Below are 15,675 nucleotides of genomic sequence, written 5' to 3' on the forward strand. Positions count from 1 at the left end.
TCAAACCCGGTTCCTCCAGATTAGAATGCACCTGCTCTTAACCACTACGCCACTGCTGCTCCTGCATCATGTAGAGAATTTCTATGCCTCTTTTCTGGAGGGCTGCTCAAGGCAGCTCACCACAGAACAATAAAATCAGTCAAAACTGGTAATTGTCAACAAGCCAGGAGATAAAAGCAACACAAAGCAAAAATTGAACCATCTATTAACAGTCTTCAGACAAAGCACGCTGTTAATGAAACCCCTTCGTGAAAAACCTGGGTCAAAAGAAGCTCATTTTTTAAAGGCAACCGGAGCCCAAGGTAGAAAGGAGCACAGAATGGTCCTTTAGTCTGGAATCTTCCATCTACAATGAGACTTTGATTAGCAACTCTTTAAGAGGGGATGGGAAGAGGTTTGAGGGGAGTGTTCCCCCTCCCACAGCAGACAGTACTGATTTTCTTTCTCCTCCCTCCAGTCAACTAAAGTTCACAAGGTTTTCAGTAATCACCCACAGCCTATTCCAGGTAAAAGCAGGATAGTATCCTACCCCCCCACCCATCATCAGCAGAGAGATGCCGTGGTTCAGTGGTAGATCACTCACAGTGCATAGTATGGTGGGGTCACCATAAAGTCTTCGGGGTAGCAACCTACCTGATTGGTTAAGTTTGATCATTTGCTATGCATTTAATTGGTCAATTGCCAATGCGGGCCATTGGTCATAAAAGAAGATCACCGTAACCCTGCTTGCTGCCCAGGCAAACAGATAAACACTCTTAGTGTATACAGTGATATTTAATAGAGCACAGCACAAACCCTCAACCAGTATATCCTATCTAGACTCACTACTCTGTAAGCTATTAGCACACAATACATACAAAACGGCAATCCAGGCACAAATAGGACCAATATACTCTCAAAAAAGTCCCAATACAAGTATAGTATGGAAGAAAATGTGATGAAAATGAAATGAAATCCAGAAGTCCATAGAATCGATCAAATCCAGATATTCTTGGACCAGCACGGTCTCCGTGCACTTGTTCAGCTGCATTAGACAAAATACAGGCACAGGTACACTGAGACCATGCACTTTATTAAATTTCACTGTATACACTGTTTATCTGTTTGCCTGGGCAAACAGTGGTTCTGGTGGGTTTTCTTCCTAACGTTTCACCTGCATCTGTGGCTGGCATCTTTGGAGGTGTATCACAGAGAAAAGTCTGTTTCACACTGTGTCTAAGTGAGAAGGGAAAGTTTAGTGTGGTATATTGTCCAAGTTCCACCCAAACACTTAATGATTGGTTCCCCACCCTGGGACTTGGACAATATACCACACTAAACTTTCCCTTCTCACTTAGACACAGTGTGAAACAGACTTTTCTCTGTGATACATCTCTGAAGATGCGTTAGGAACAAAATCCACCAGACCACGGCCACTCAGCCCGGAAAACCCACCAGAACCAGTTGAATCCGGCCGTGAAAGCCTTCGACAATACAGTGGTCCTGGTTGTTTTACTTCTATACACTGTATCCCAATTTCATTGCTACTGTCATAAAGAAAGATAGTTCATGCTGCACTTGGGTCTTGATTGGACGACATCTGTCTTTGGGACATCTCTTGATTCTGTGTTGGGAGCATGGACAGGTTGTCTAGAACACCAGTTTTGAACTTTGAATCTCTGATTGGTGTGAGTTAAATCAGGTGGACATCTGGATTTCAAGAACCAATGCTTGTAAATGTGCTTAGGTTAGTTATTTAGTTTTAGTAGTATTTCTTTACTGCTTATATTGTACATTGTGTATTTCTGCACATCCCTTTAATAAATGCTGTTCACTGTATTTTGTAGTGTTCTTGGGGTTAGGAGCACCAGTCTGAATCAATTACTTCAGCTTCCATTGGCTACAGCTTTCAGAGTAACTTTTTCTAAACTCAACTTGCAAATTTCTTGATCTTAGACAGGGAAGGGCTAAAGACCGGGTCCCTTGGTCTCTGGCTGCTGAGTTAGTAAAGGGACTGGTGGCAGTGAGGATTTGCCACCGTGTAGTCGACCCACGTGGTCAGCGTAAGAACGAGACGAGACGCGGAGATAACATCTGGTGGAGATCGCCAGCAGCGGGAGCCGAGGTCGATGTTCTAGCTTGAGTCTCCCACGCGTGCCGGTTCCTGGCACCTTTTATTGTTGTTATTCTATCGGGGGGGGCGTGTGGGAGGGAGGACCGGGGGGGGGGGAGTTCCGGGAGAGCGGGGAGGCGGGAGGTCGGGAGATCATCATGTGATGCATGATCTCACCTGGCTACGTGCGGAGAGGAGCGTAAGCGTCTGAGCCTAATCCTCACCTGGGGGCAAGACCATTGTCCCTGCGCCCGGTGACTGAGCCAGACAGTTCATGACCCGTGACTCATAGGGGGATGAGGAGTGGGGGTGCGGTGCGACCAGAAGGCCGTAGGTCCGTTGGCGTTCCAACGTTCTACCACGGTGCTGCTGGGTCAGCAGTGCATTACTACACACCGCTTTGTGGCTTTGTTTCTGAGCTGTCCGACACCCTTATTTAAAGTCTTTGACACCTTTTGTATGCCAAGCAGATGCCATGGACCCAGGTCTGTGGGAGAGGGGAAATGGAGCACTGCTATCTGGCTCTCTGATATACACTGGCTGAGTGAAAACAGTCTGGCACAAAAACATGCTTGAAAAACACATATCCTCATGATTTTTGCACTAAGTTATCCCAAAATCACCAGCACATCACAGTTGAAGCCTCTGGCCACATATCTGAACGCCACAATCACACATCCCTTGTTTCATGGTGCCACAGTGGTGCAAAAACATGTTTGAAAAACGTGGATCCTCGTGGATCCTCATGATTTGTCCACTTGGTCATCCAAAAATCACCTGCACATCACAGCTCATACCCCTAGACGCATGTCTGAATCCAATAATCCTGCATCCTATGCTCCATGGACCGTGGCGTCACAAAAATGTGGTTAAAACACACGGATCCTCATGATTTTTGCATTTGGTCATCCCACAATCACCTGCACAATCCAACTCATGCCCCTGGCCACATATCTGAACCCAATAATCACGCATCCCATGCTCCATGGCGCTGCAGTGGCACTAAAACCTGTTGGAAAACATGGATCCTCTTGAATCCTTATGATTTTTGCACTAAGCCCCCCCCCCCCAAATCAGCATCAAATCATAGCCCAAGCCCCTGGAGGAGAAAGGCCTCAGCCTCAGCTGAATATAATACCATAGAGTCCACCCTCCAAAGCAGCCATTTTCTGGCGTAATTCTGGGGGATCTCCAGCTCCCATCAGGAGATTGCCACTCCTAGGCTTGGCAGCAACCTCTGGGTGACTTGATGTCACCCAACTTGCATGACTCAAGAAGGCCTGACTGTCTGCTCCTATTCAACATCAACCCCCCTATGCAAGCCAGGGTGGTGAAGTCGTTAAAGCTTCACTGTAGGATCTGGAAGACAAAAGTTTGAATTTCCATATTCCCAGGGATGCTCACTAGGTGATTTTGGAACATTCGTACAAAACCTGGAGATCTTCACATACACGCTACAGGGGTCAGTGCTATCAGTCACAGACCAGGAAAGGGATTTGGGCGTCTTAGTTGATAGTTCCATGGGAATGTCAACTCAATGCATGGCAGCTGTGAAAAAGGCAAACTCTATGCTGGGGATTATTAGGAAAGGAATTGAGAATAAAACTGCAAAGATTGTCATGCCCTTATGTAAAGCAGTGGTGTGATCACACTTGGAGTACTGTGTTCAGTTCTGGTCGCCACATCTCAAAAAGGATATCGAAGAGATAGAAAAAGTGCAGAGAAGGGCAACGAGGATGATTGAGGGACTGGAGCACCTTCCTTATGAGGAGAGGCTGCAGCATGTGAGACTGGCTTTTCCCACCATCATCTTCCACAGGGTCCGTGGTTGGAGACCCCCAGAGATTGAATCTGGAATTTTCTGCATGTGAAGCCAACCTTCAGCCACTGAGCCACAGGCTCACCCATCCCTTGATCTCCTGGCTCAAGCGTTTGGAGATCTGGGCAAACTAGGTCTTACTCTTTGCCACCCTTCTATTCCCATTTGTCAGAGAAAAAACAAGAGCTGAATAATGAACCTTTATGTACTTATTCAAAATGGGGGGAAACAGAAGTTTATCTGATTGGTTTTAGTTATTTTTAGCACCTGTATATTGAATACAGTAAACCACACAGTAGCTAACACTTTAAAGTGTTAAGTGTTTCCAGTTATTCAAAGGGTTTCTGATCAGTGCTTTAAACAGCTGTGCTTTGTGTTGCAAATTTCTTTCTTGCAAAGAAACTCTTTTATGGGACACTATGAAAGACACACACACACAGAGAGAGAGAGAGAGAGAGAGAGAGAGAGAGAGAGAGAGAGAGATTTAAATAGCCTCCACTTGCTTACTATCTTCATAGCTTGCTGTCCACACAGACTTGGGGGGAGGCTCTGTCCCTGAGCTCTTTCAGGGCTGACACCCAAGTGGAATTTGTCCCTATTTTTCACTACAGTTGGTTTTGATGGATCTTCCTCCGTTGCTTTTCTACCGCATTATTCCAGGGTTCTTCATAAGGGAGAGGCTTTATTCCATTCTTCATCTAAGCTCCGCTTCCCCTTCTTGGAAATACTGGAGGGATGGATGTCATTGGTGTGACCCTGACATGGTTTCCAAAACCTGGCGGAAAGGGATCCAGGCAACAAGGGGTGGCCTTTATAGATCCCAAGCTCTTCCCCTTGCTAACACTTATAGAAGTCACTGGATTTCTATGATCCTTAAACGGACCAGGCCTTCTCCTCCTTCTCGAGCTTTCTAGTGTCTCAGCTCCATTCCCAGAGCCTCTTTGGTTGGGTCTAAAGTGGAGGTGACAACTCTGCCCCTTGAGTGTCAGTCACAAGACCACGCGATTCAGTTGCAAAAAGGCAAATGGTTGAAAAATCAGTGAAAGTTTATTACCAGAGCTCTTACAACTAGATCTAGTTGGGTCCAGGACAGCTTTTGCTAGCAATACATTCATTTTTATAATGATACGTCAACAAGCAGCATTGAATTAATGATTGGCTAATTAGTATTTCACCTCCTCTTTCTTCCTGTCTATGTCTTGTCTAAATTTGGATGTGTTCCGGTATACGTGGTTGGCGACCAGTATTGTTGGCTCTAACTATCGTTTGAGATAGTTACATGTCACAAAGTTCCCTGGGGAGGGGGGTCAGGAGGAGAAGAGAAGCAGGTGGCTTTTCTGAGAATCCCAGGAACACAACATCAAAGAGTATTTCTAAGAGAAACTTGTGTGGTTTTGACACCTCTAGTACAGGATATAGATAAGCTTGGTCTCTGCAAGGCAAGAAGTTTGCGGTCAGGGCATCTTAGCACGTTTGCAAAAAGAATGCTTTTCAGAAAATAAAATGCTTTTCAAAGTTTTTTCTCTGTAGGTTTCGGCTTAGCAGAGAGGCCTTTCAAAAAATCACAATGTTGGGGTTCACCTTACAGAGGGATCTCCCCATTTCTCGGAGGAAAGAAACTTCCCAGGAGCAGAAAAAGGCCGCCACTGCCAGCTCCAAGAAGCCCAGTGAATCTGCGCCAGGGTTCCTGCTTGGGGAGAGGCTTCCGGGGAGTGGGGGAATAGAATAGAATAGAATAGAATAGAATAGAATAGAATAGAATCTTTATTGGCCAAGTGTGATTGGACACACAAGGAATTTGTCTCCAGTGCATATGCTCTCAGTGTACATAAAAGAAAAATACATTTGTCAAGAATCATAAGGTACAGCACTTAATGATTGTCATATAGGTCTAGTAAGCAATCAGGAAACAATCAATAGTAACGAAACCATAAAATGTAAAATCATAAAATAAAATGAATTAAAATGAAATGTCAGCACAGGCTATAGTCATACAGTCATAAGTGGGAGGAGATGGGTAATAAGAATGATGAAAAAAGTAGTGCAGTAATTATATAATAAATATATAATAAATAGTTTAACATTATCGAGGAAATTATTTGTTTAACAGAGTGATGGCATTCGGGGAAAAAAACTGTTCTTATGTCTAGTTGTCAGAAGGGCAGGCAAGAAGGAGACAGAAGGGCAGGCAAGGAGGGACCATTACCAGAGGTAATAAAAGACTATTGATGGGACTGGTGTTTCTCCTCCTTTCCCAAATGTTTCTGGCCCCCACCAGCCATCCTCCCTCCCTCTCCCCTATTTAACCTCACCCTGCCCCTTTTCCTTCCCAAAGCAAATGCAAAGCCCATTTTGCAGAGGGAAGGGAAGGGAATGGAAGGGGGGGGGGGATTTGCTTTGCATCCCCGAGGGAGGGGCGACGCTTCCCTTCAGCGGACGGGGTCTCCCCACTGGCTGCCGCTGAAACTGAAGCTAGCGAGTCTGAATTCCTAGAGATGCCGCCAGAGAAAGGGATGGGGAGGCCTCTTCTTTCTTTCTCGGCATGCAGCAGCAGCAGCAGCAGCCTTCTGAGTGAGTAAAGGGGGGGGGGTCCCTGGGCGCGGGGGGGGGGGGGGGGGGAACCGAGGCTAGGAAATTTGGCGTGGATGGAAAGGAAGGGAGGTCAGAGGTGGGCCCCGATCCTGGAGAGCCTCCCCACTGCAAAGCGAGGGGGGCTTCTCCATCTGCGGCTCCCCTTCCTCCTCTTTGCACCTGGATGGGCGAGGGGAAGAGGTGATCCATTGCAGAGGCCTCTCGAGGGATCAACCTCTGCAGGATGGTTTGGGAGGGGGTGTCAAGGAAAGGCAGGTGTAAGAAGAGGGGGTTGGAGGGAGCGTTTGGAGACAGATCTCCCCCATCATGTTCTGTTCAGGACGAGTGGCTTCTTCCTGCGTGGGGGGGGGGGGGGGGGGGGTTCCTAGGTATGCAGAAGAGTTTGTGAATTGATAGAAAAGGGTCTTCCAGAGCCTGTTTGCTACCCCAATAGGATTCAGCTGCAGGAGCCACTGAAGATAGAAATCTGTTGAACATTATTTAAGGGAGAGAGAAAGGACAAAGGAGCAGGGGGAGTGGAGACAGTGGGCACCCCCAGCCCCTAATCCCCCAATGCAGGATATTATGAGCTTTTCATGACTCTAACCCAGAGTTCTGCTGGTGGATTTTTTACAGATCTGTTCCTAAAAAGACTGACACCCCCCCCCCCCCATACACACTCAGCAAGGATGCTTTGTAGCAAAGGGGGCAGAGACTGTTATTGTCCTTCTGTAACCCTGAGTCAGCTGGGGGGAAAGGTGTAAAGAGTTGGGGTACTCCCCATGAGGAAAAAGGCACAATCTTCCCAGAGTGTTTGGAGGAGCTGAAAGTGCATGTTGCTGACCTGCACATTCATATTTGATGCAAGAAACTCCTGAATGTTGTTGGGGGGGATGCAAGAAACTCGTGAAAAGACAGCACAGATGACACACCAAGGCAGAGCGGAGCTGCAAGTCTATGAATCCTCAAGGGACAGATTAGACAGAAGTAAGAAAACAAGCTGGAACTAGTACATGTTGATTATTGTTTTAGATTTTACATTGCTGTTTTGTGTACTGTGTATTATTGTGGGAAAAAAAATTTTTTTTTGAAATTTTGAATTGTTTTTCCTATCAATGGACATGTCGCAAGGTGGGAACACACTGTCAAAGACATGAACTCCCTTAGTTCTTTAATAAAAATTATTTATTTGATATCCTGCTCTGAATTAAATAGAGGTAATACTTGGCTGCGGGGGGGGGGTGACCTTAGAGGTGGGGGGTATACATGGTGAGATGCAATTTCTCGTTCCCCTCTGCCAGAAAAGTCCTCCAAAGTAATCAAAGACAAGTTTATCTATGTCAGTGGTGGCGAACCTATGGCACGGGTGCCAGAGGTGGCACTCAGAGCCCTCTCTGTGGGCACGTGCAACAGAGTCACCCCCCCCCCACACACACACACACATCTAGGCTGGCCTGGGCCGCTGGGCTCGATTATTAGCATTAAACCTAAGACCTAGTTTGGGGAGGCAGTGTAGGTAACCCTGTTAAGCGCTGTTAAACCCCACTGATTTTCGTGCAAAGAACTAAAGCACGATCCTTTACCTGGGAGTAAGCTCGGTTGCTGGCAATGGGGCTTGCTTCTGAGCAAACCCTCCTAGGGTCGTGATTCACCTGTTGGAAGGAGTTGCACGGTTGCTTCAAAGCAAAGCCACAGACTATCATCAAGCTTACTCCCGAGTAATGCACGCCTCGGAGCCAACCGCTTTTTAAAAAACTAAAACCTCAGCATTCAGGTTAAATTGCCGGGTTGGCACTTTGCGATAAATAAGTGAGTTTTGGGTTGCAATTTGGGCACTCGGTCTCGAAAAGGTTCGCCACCACTGATCTATGTAATATAGCAAAATGGTATTGCAAACCATAAGATGCACTTCTGTTTTGACCCACCATGTATTTCCATTCTCTTTTGTTTTCCTTGCAGCGCATTTCACTGTCAGAGATGACCCACTAAAAGGGGAAGGAGATGGAAGAGCACAACCCGGAAGGACCTGGACTTGGCAAGAGAGCAAGGAAAGGCCCCTATCTCATCCAAGTGGGGAGTGCTGTTGAATGCTGGGAAAGATCTGGACCAGAGATCTGGAATCAAGACCCCCTGAACTCAGAAGTAATTTGCCGACATTTTCAGCAATTCCACTACCATGAGGCTGATGGGCCCCGAGAGGTTTGCAGCCAGCTCCATGCACTTTGCAACCAGTGGCTGAAGCCAGAGAGCCACTCCAAGAAGCAGATCCTGGACCTGATAATCCTGGAGCAGTTCCTGAGCATCCTGCCCCAGGAAATGCAGCACTGGGTCAGAGGATGCGGGCCAGAGACCAGTTCCCAAGCGGTGGCCCTGGCCGAAGGTTTTCTTCTGAGTCAGGCAGAGGAGAACAGGCAGGCAGAACAGGTGAGGGCTTGTCTTTCCAGGTATGTCCAATTCAAGCAACAATGTCCAACCTTTTCCTAAAACTTCCCTGCCCAATATTTGTCCAGGTAATCATCCAACAAGCTGCTTTAGCAGCCACTTCTTATAAGAAATTCTTCTTCCCTCCATATAATTTGGTAGTGTTGAAATAAAATCCGACTAGTTCTGCTGGTAGAAGGGCGCAGAGTCTGGGTGTGTGCAGGATCCATTCCATGGTGTCTTCCATTCTGTCTCTTGCCTTCCTCCCTCACTGCTGTTTCAGATGTGGGATCCAACTGTGAAGACGGTAGCTAAGTTACCTGTTACAGAAGGCTGCCTGCTGGAGGAAGATCAATGGGCCCAAGTGCAGGAATATGCCCAAGATGCCCCTTCACACGGTAAGGACTCACTGAGCCCGGATGGGATTGGGGCACCAAGTGAATTTGATGATCAGGGAAAAAAAATGTTCCTTCATTCTGGAGATTAGGCCCCATTCCGCATGGGCCACAGGAGCGGCGGTGTACCAGCATACTTGATGCCGGTGCACCCCCAAGGGCTGTTCACACGCTGTCGTGCAAACGACCCCGGTGCCCCTGCTGCCTGCGGGGCTGCCTTCGCAAGAGGCCCACCGCTTTAGTTCCCTTCTTACCATTACTCAGCTGCCATCGCCCTACAGAGGCCAGGGGACACACCCCCGTGGCCATGGCGGCGCCTCTGGGTCGGAGGCCAGGAGGCGTATCCCCTGGGCTCTGCAGGGCAACAGCAGCCAAGAGAAGGTAAGAGGAAAACTAAAGCAGCATGGGGAAAACGACGGCATCAACCGGGTGCCATTCGCTCGGCACCCAGTGATGCCGCCTTTTTTCAAAAGACTCGCTCGTTGAGCGAATCAGAAAAACACCATTGTGGCTTCGCTCCAGCTGCAGTGGCTGTGTGAAGTCCTCCCCCACAATGGTGTTTTTACCGGACCCATGCCGGTCTTTATGGCCCATGCAGAACGGGCCTTTGTGGTTGAGGCTGAGGAGGGCAGAATTTGAGGAGAGGCCTCAGCCAGAGGCATGTCTGGGGAAATGGCACCTGGGGACAACTCCTTCTCTGGGCACCCCCCGCTCCCATCCCCCCATGCTCAGGGGGTGCTCTGGGGCGCTGAGCCACCTCCCACCTCCCTGCAGGCTGGCTTTTGAAAGGAGGCTGGGGTTTAGGGGGGCATGGCTTGGGGGCACTGAGCTTTTGAAAGCTGGCCTGCACGGAAGCCAGGGGGCAGTGCTTGTGGCAGGACCCGGCGCCCCTGAGCCATGCCCCCAAGCGTTTGGATCCCCATCTTTCTGTGGAAGCTCACTGGCTGATTTTGGACCAGAGATATACCAGAGAGATACTTTCACCATAGCCTACCCCATAGGGTTGTTGTACAGGAAAAAAAGAGATGAAATCAATGTAAGCTTCTTTGGTCCTCACTGTGAAGAAAGGTGGGGTAAAATTAGGTTAATAAATAATGAATGTGTCTGAATATGGGAGGCAGATAAAAGGTAGGGTGGTGAATGTCTGAGAAGGACAGAATTAGTCAGGGAAAGAGGATATGAGGGAATGTCAGGGGGAGGGAAAGAGGAAGTAGTGTAGGGTTGAAGATACATGGAAAAGTGAAGTGGCACCTTAGAAGTCCTTGAGGATTCCTTATCAGACCACTGGGCCTGCCCAGTGGCAACACAACTGGGCCACAGATTTCCTAGGTAGAAGTTACTGCATCTGACTAAAAACCCAGATGTGACATTAGTGGGTATGTGAATGCTATGGAAACTCATTGATATTAGCCTGAGTTTGCATAGGTGCTAAAGTCACGTCTGGGTTTTTGGCCAGAAGTGATGGCAAGGTTCCATGTGTCGTCATTTTTACCTCCCTCTTTCTCTTGCACCAGCCTGGACTCGAGGACATTTGCAAGGGCCCAGCCAGGGGCAGAATAGCATGCCTGGGTGTTTGATTTGATGAAGCAGAGGTGCTCTCATATTTTTGAGCTCTGGAGTTCTCAGTGTCACAGAAGTCTGAAACATGCCAATGGCATTCATAGCCCCCAAAGACTCATGGGTGGCTTGTGTTTCTCTTCCACTTCTCCCAAAACTTATTGCATAGGGCAAGATTTCACAGCCCTGGAAACAGGGGTGCATGAAGCATGATTCACAAAACAAACAGAATAGGAAGTGGAGGCTAATACCCTTTGTTGCAATTCTTTCTCCCTCACAGGCAGTGAAGAGACAGTGTTGATCCATTCTCTTCACGGAGTTGTGGAAACAGCTGTTGCACCTCTAGTCCAGGTAGAGAAGATGAGCGGGGGCAGTCGGGGTCCCCCCTCCTTTGGGGGGGGGGCTTTTCTCCTGCAGCTGGTGCTGAGGGGCACAGGCAAGAGTCTCTAAAAGCCACTCCTTAGTCACATCCCCAGTTCTTCATTAGGCACTCTCCCAGATATTCCCTCCTAAAGTGCTGTCTCTGCTTGGCATGATTTCTGACGAGGGACTTAGATATGTTTTTTCCTTTCAGTCTCCAGTCTCCTTTGAGGATGTAGCTGTGTGTTTCACTGAGGCAGAGTGGGCTCTGCTGGATCCAGACCAAAGAGCTCTCTACATGGAAGTCATACTGGAGAACTACAGGAGTTTGGCTTTTCTGGGTAAGCATTTCTCATAAGTGGCAAAAGGGAAACTGCTAGCTTTGGGATAATGCATGAATCAAAATTTTGAACAGCCATCCATTGTATTGAGGTCTGCTCTGCTACATTCTCCCATTTCGAGGCCTCAGGGTGTGGGGTGATAGCAAAAACAATATTCAGCATGGCCAGACAGAGCAACCCAAGCCACCTGATTTGCCCAGAGCAACCCAAGCCAAACAGGGTGTCCTGAAGCCACTGTGGGACAAAGAGACCCTCAGAAACATTCTCTGTTATTACCCAAATTAGTCTGGTCAGTTTCTTTTTGGTTGGGTAATTAGCTGGAAGCAGACCTGCAATGCGAGGGGTGGGTAATTTGGGAAATCACCTATTTATAAAGCGGTCACTCCCCAAAGAAATCCACTCAAAAACCTGAACTGAAGGAGAATTTTAGTGACAGATTAAAAATAATAAAATTACACACACAAGTTTGCAAACGCACACAGAGTGTTTTGAGAAACCTAGGATATATAGAGCTGACCAATAGAGGGAATAGAGGAGGGCGTTAAGTGAAGATTATGTTTACTGATGCAGAAGAGATCCAAGGAATCGAGAGACAGCAGCCAATACTCCTCACAGGAGATTATGTTGGGCAGAAGGATAGAGGTCCTAGGGCAAATTGCCAGAGATCTAGGAGGTCTAATTATAGGGAAAAATTGACCCTCTGGCTATGAAAGAAGGGCAGTCTCCCTGGAACAAAGCAAAGTTCCATTCCCAGGCATAGGCAATGCTGTGGAAAATGGCTTGATTAGATTAAGATCTGGGAGCGCCCAGCTCTTGATAAGGTTTGTGCTGCATTGATGAAATTAAGACCAGAGGTATTCTGTACTTATCTGATTAAGATTATCTGATTATCTGAGTACTTATCTGATTAAGATGGATGAACTCTTGAATCGGTGTAGCCAGCTGTACGTAGCAACACAATGCCTCTTTTGATATATGTAACCAGCTCTGTTATATGTAACCACTGCCGTCTATGCATTCTTTCCTTGACCTAAGCTTTATGGCTTTGCATGCTTTGTAGTAAAGTAGGCCTCACCTGTGCCATGAGAAAAGAGTTATGACTATTATCTTGCTGTGGGCAGGAGTCCAGGTGACTCCTCTGCTATCTGTCACTGACTGTTGGGCTGGGCACACTCGCAGTCTCGGCCCCAGATGCTGTCTCTGGGAATTTGGGAGGGGAGATCCTTGGGGGATATATGGGACCAGAGATGCCAGTTTCATTAAAATGGACTTTGCCAAGTGTTAAGCTTGACTACTTCATCAGTAAACGCTGCTGAATGTCATTTCGGAGTTTGTTTATTGGGCTGTTTCCACGACCTAACACATTCCAAGTCTGTATGAACTTGGAATGTTAAAACAAAGAAGCTCTGGAGAGTAGATGGCTCTCTAATAGTTGACAGGAAGTTTAAAATAAATTAATGTTTGGGAGAAAAGGGTGAAGTATGAACAAACGATGGAGTTAGGGTTTGGTATTTCTAAGTTTATAAGGTCAGGGCCAGGTGTACCTTCTCAAGGTAATGCTGCGGTTATCCAGATTCACTGATCCTTTGGGGAAGGATGCTATGCATACTTGATTCAGGAGGGAGAAAGATTGATGTCATGTATCCAGCAGACTCGCTTGATGTTAAAGCACTTGAATTAAGATTTGGTGTCTATTTTATCCTTGCTCTGTTCCTTGAGTCTGAATGGTCTATAATATCAAGAAATGACTGATTCATCCTTCAAAAATGCTCTTCAGGGGCTGCCATATTCTCAAATATGGGATATTCCAGGGAAAGGTGGGAGGGGGTTACTTTAGAACAGTCAAGTTAGAGGAGGCCAAAGGTCTTTTCCTACAGCCATCACATAGATGTCTTCGGGCCTTTCTTGTAAAGGACCATAAAGGAATTTTACACAGTGGAGAGCAGCTGCACACCCCCACCTCCACATACAACCTCTTCAGGCAGGTCCAGTAAGGCTATTACTCACTGCCAACTCTGAGGGAATTTTGTTACTACTGTGAGGAGATCTCACTTTTCCCTCCAAAACTGTTTACTCTAAACAGGCTGGCTTGGGCATTCTAAAAGAGACTCCATGAGGTTTATTAACAATCAAACAAAGTTGGAACATGTAATTACAGAATTACTAGAATAGATGTTAGAAGCTTTTCTTTTTCTTAGGCAGAATAAATATTTTGTTGTTATAGACAGTTAATCACCTTAGTTGTTACAGATAGAACGTTGACTCAGTTCAAACAAATCTTCCTTCACTAAATTACTTTCTTCAGGGAAAACCTTCCTTTCACAGACTCAGGCAAATACTTAAACACCTTACTTTTCCCACTAAAGAGTGTCACACTGGGCTACACAGAGCAGACTCTGGGGTTTCACCGCTGAAGCACACTCCTGACTCTGCCAATTATATAATACACATCCTTAGAGACGCTCTGGTCCCATATCTGGTCCCATATCTGCAGAGACCTATAACCAAGCCCTCCGTGTGTTTTTGTTTCTGTGATTAGGTTTCCTTTGGACTTAAGACTCAGGTATACACAACCTGGCCTTTCCCAGTCCTTCAGCAAACCTTGGCTATCTACCCCATGGTGAAGCAACGTTCTCTTTCTCTCGGCTCTGAGACTTCTTCCTGTTTGAACTGCTCTTTAAAATTACCGTATATACTCGCATATAAGTCAACTTTTTTTCAGCTCATTTTTTGTGCTGAAAAAGCCCCCCTCGACTTATACGTGAGTGAGGTGTATTTAAAAAAAATATTTTAGGGTTTTAATTTTGTCGGCCTCCAGGGAGCGCAGTTTTTAGGCTAGCGACACAAAAATTTCAGGCTATCATCAGGTGACACTCCTGATGATACCAGCCAGGTTTGGTAAAGTTTGGTTCAAGGGTCCAAAAGTTATGGACCCCCAAAGTGGGTGCTCCCATCCCGCATTGTTTCCAATGGAATTAAAAGTAGTCGGGGCTACCCTTTTGAGGGTCCATAACTTTGGACCCCCTGAACCAACCTTTACCAAACCTGGGTGGTATCATCAGGGGGGTCTCCTAAAGATACTCCAAAATGTTGGTCCTGCTAACATAAACATTCCTCCCCTGACAGGCACCCTCAAATTTCCCCCAGATTCTCCCTTTAAATCACCCCCCCTTCTGAGTGGATTTAAAGGGAGAATCAGGGCTTACCAGTAGCTGCAGCATTTCCCACCTCGACTTATATGCGAGTCAATAAGTTTTCCCAGATTGTTGTGGTAAAATTAGGTGCCTCGACTTATATGCGGGCCGACTTATACACAAGTATATACAGTAACCCTTTTTCTGCAGTTCATTACACTTGTGCTCCCCACAACTGCTACCTTTTCCAAAAACCATGGGGGTCCCCTATGAACTGTGGGGTTCAGTTAGTGAAGTCCTGGCTTCTTCTTTCCCATCTCCAGCAAAACAAATTCATCACAGCTAGATGTAAACTCTTTGGCCAGTTGCAGGACTGGATATTGTGGTAACTTCTTCCAGAGAACCAGTTTGGTGTAGTGGTTAAGAGTAATGGACTCTAATCTGGAGAGGGGGGGTTGACTCCGCACTCCTACATATGAAGCCTGCTGGCTCCCCTTATACCAGTCACATAGCTTTCTGAACTCTCTCAGTTTCTCTTATCTCACAAGGTGCTTATTGCTGGGAGAGAAAAATAATATGATTTGTAAGCTGCATTGGTAAAGGTAAAGAAAAGCAGGTAAAGAAAAGCAGGGTATAAAAATCTTCTCATATTCCTTCTATTTCATCATCAACAGCAGAGATTCAAAAGAGCTGCACAACAAGTGATTCTTTCCCACTTTGCCTTATTAAAGTACATTCAAAGAATTTGGGGAGCGGAGGGAAAAGCAAAAAATATTTTTTTTAAACTACTTTGGTGGAGTTAGGCTGGGGTTAAGGTGAGACCAGAAGCCCACAAAGGAGGCGAAGATCTGATCAAGGAAATGCACACCCATTAATAAGCAGTATCAGATGGGTATTTTGGCTTCTTGTATAGGTGTTGAGTGAACCTGTTTCTTTCTTCCATCAGGACATATAGAGGAGAGAATTGGGGGAATCAAGGGGTTCT

General features: G+C 46.6%; 2 protein-coding genes across 6 annotated transcripts in view; one reads left to right on the forward strand and one right to left on the reverse strand.

The window, feature by feature from the left end:
- LOC125428587 (zinc finger protein 883-like) overlaps positions 1-15,675 on the reverse strand; it is a 1,608,225-nt gene that overhangs the window by 1,405,503 nt on the left and 187,047 nt on the right. The window lies entirely within an intron of this gene.
- Positions 1-15,675, forward strand: part of LOC125428534 (zinc finger protein 345-like) — a 770,962-nt gene that overhangs the window by 691,180 nt on the left and 64,107 nt on the right. The window contains exons 4-7 of one of the 4 annotated variants that reach the window (XM_048488765.1): positions 8,863-8,906; positions 9,187-9,301; positions 11,136-11,206; positions 11,430-11,556. The exons of 2 other annotated variants lie outside the window; for them this stretch is intronic. In XM_048488765.1, coding sequence (XP_048344722.1) covers positions 8,863-8,906; positions 9,187-9,301; positions 11,136-11,206; positions 11,430-11,556 — 357 coding nt within the window. Of the gene's footprint in view, positions 1-8,862; positions 8,907-9,186; positions 9,302-11,135; positions 11,207-11,429; positions 11,557-15,675 lie in introns of those variants that run through there. One more of the 4 variants, XM_048488775.1, reaches the window with a different exon arrangement.

Source organism: Sphaerodactylus townsendi, linkage group LG03 (assembly GCF_021028975.2).
Source record: "Sphaerodactylus townsendi isolate TG3544 linkage group LG03, MPM_Stown_v2.3, whole genome shotgun sequence".
NCBI classification, from domain to species: domain Eukaryota; kingdom Metazoa; phylum Chordata; class Lepidosauria; order Squamata; family Sphaerodactylidae; genus Sphaerodactylus; species Sphaerodactylus townsendi.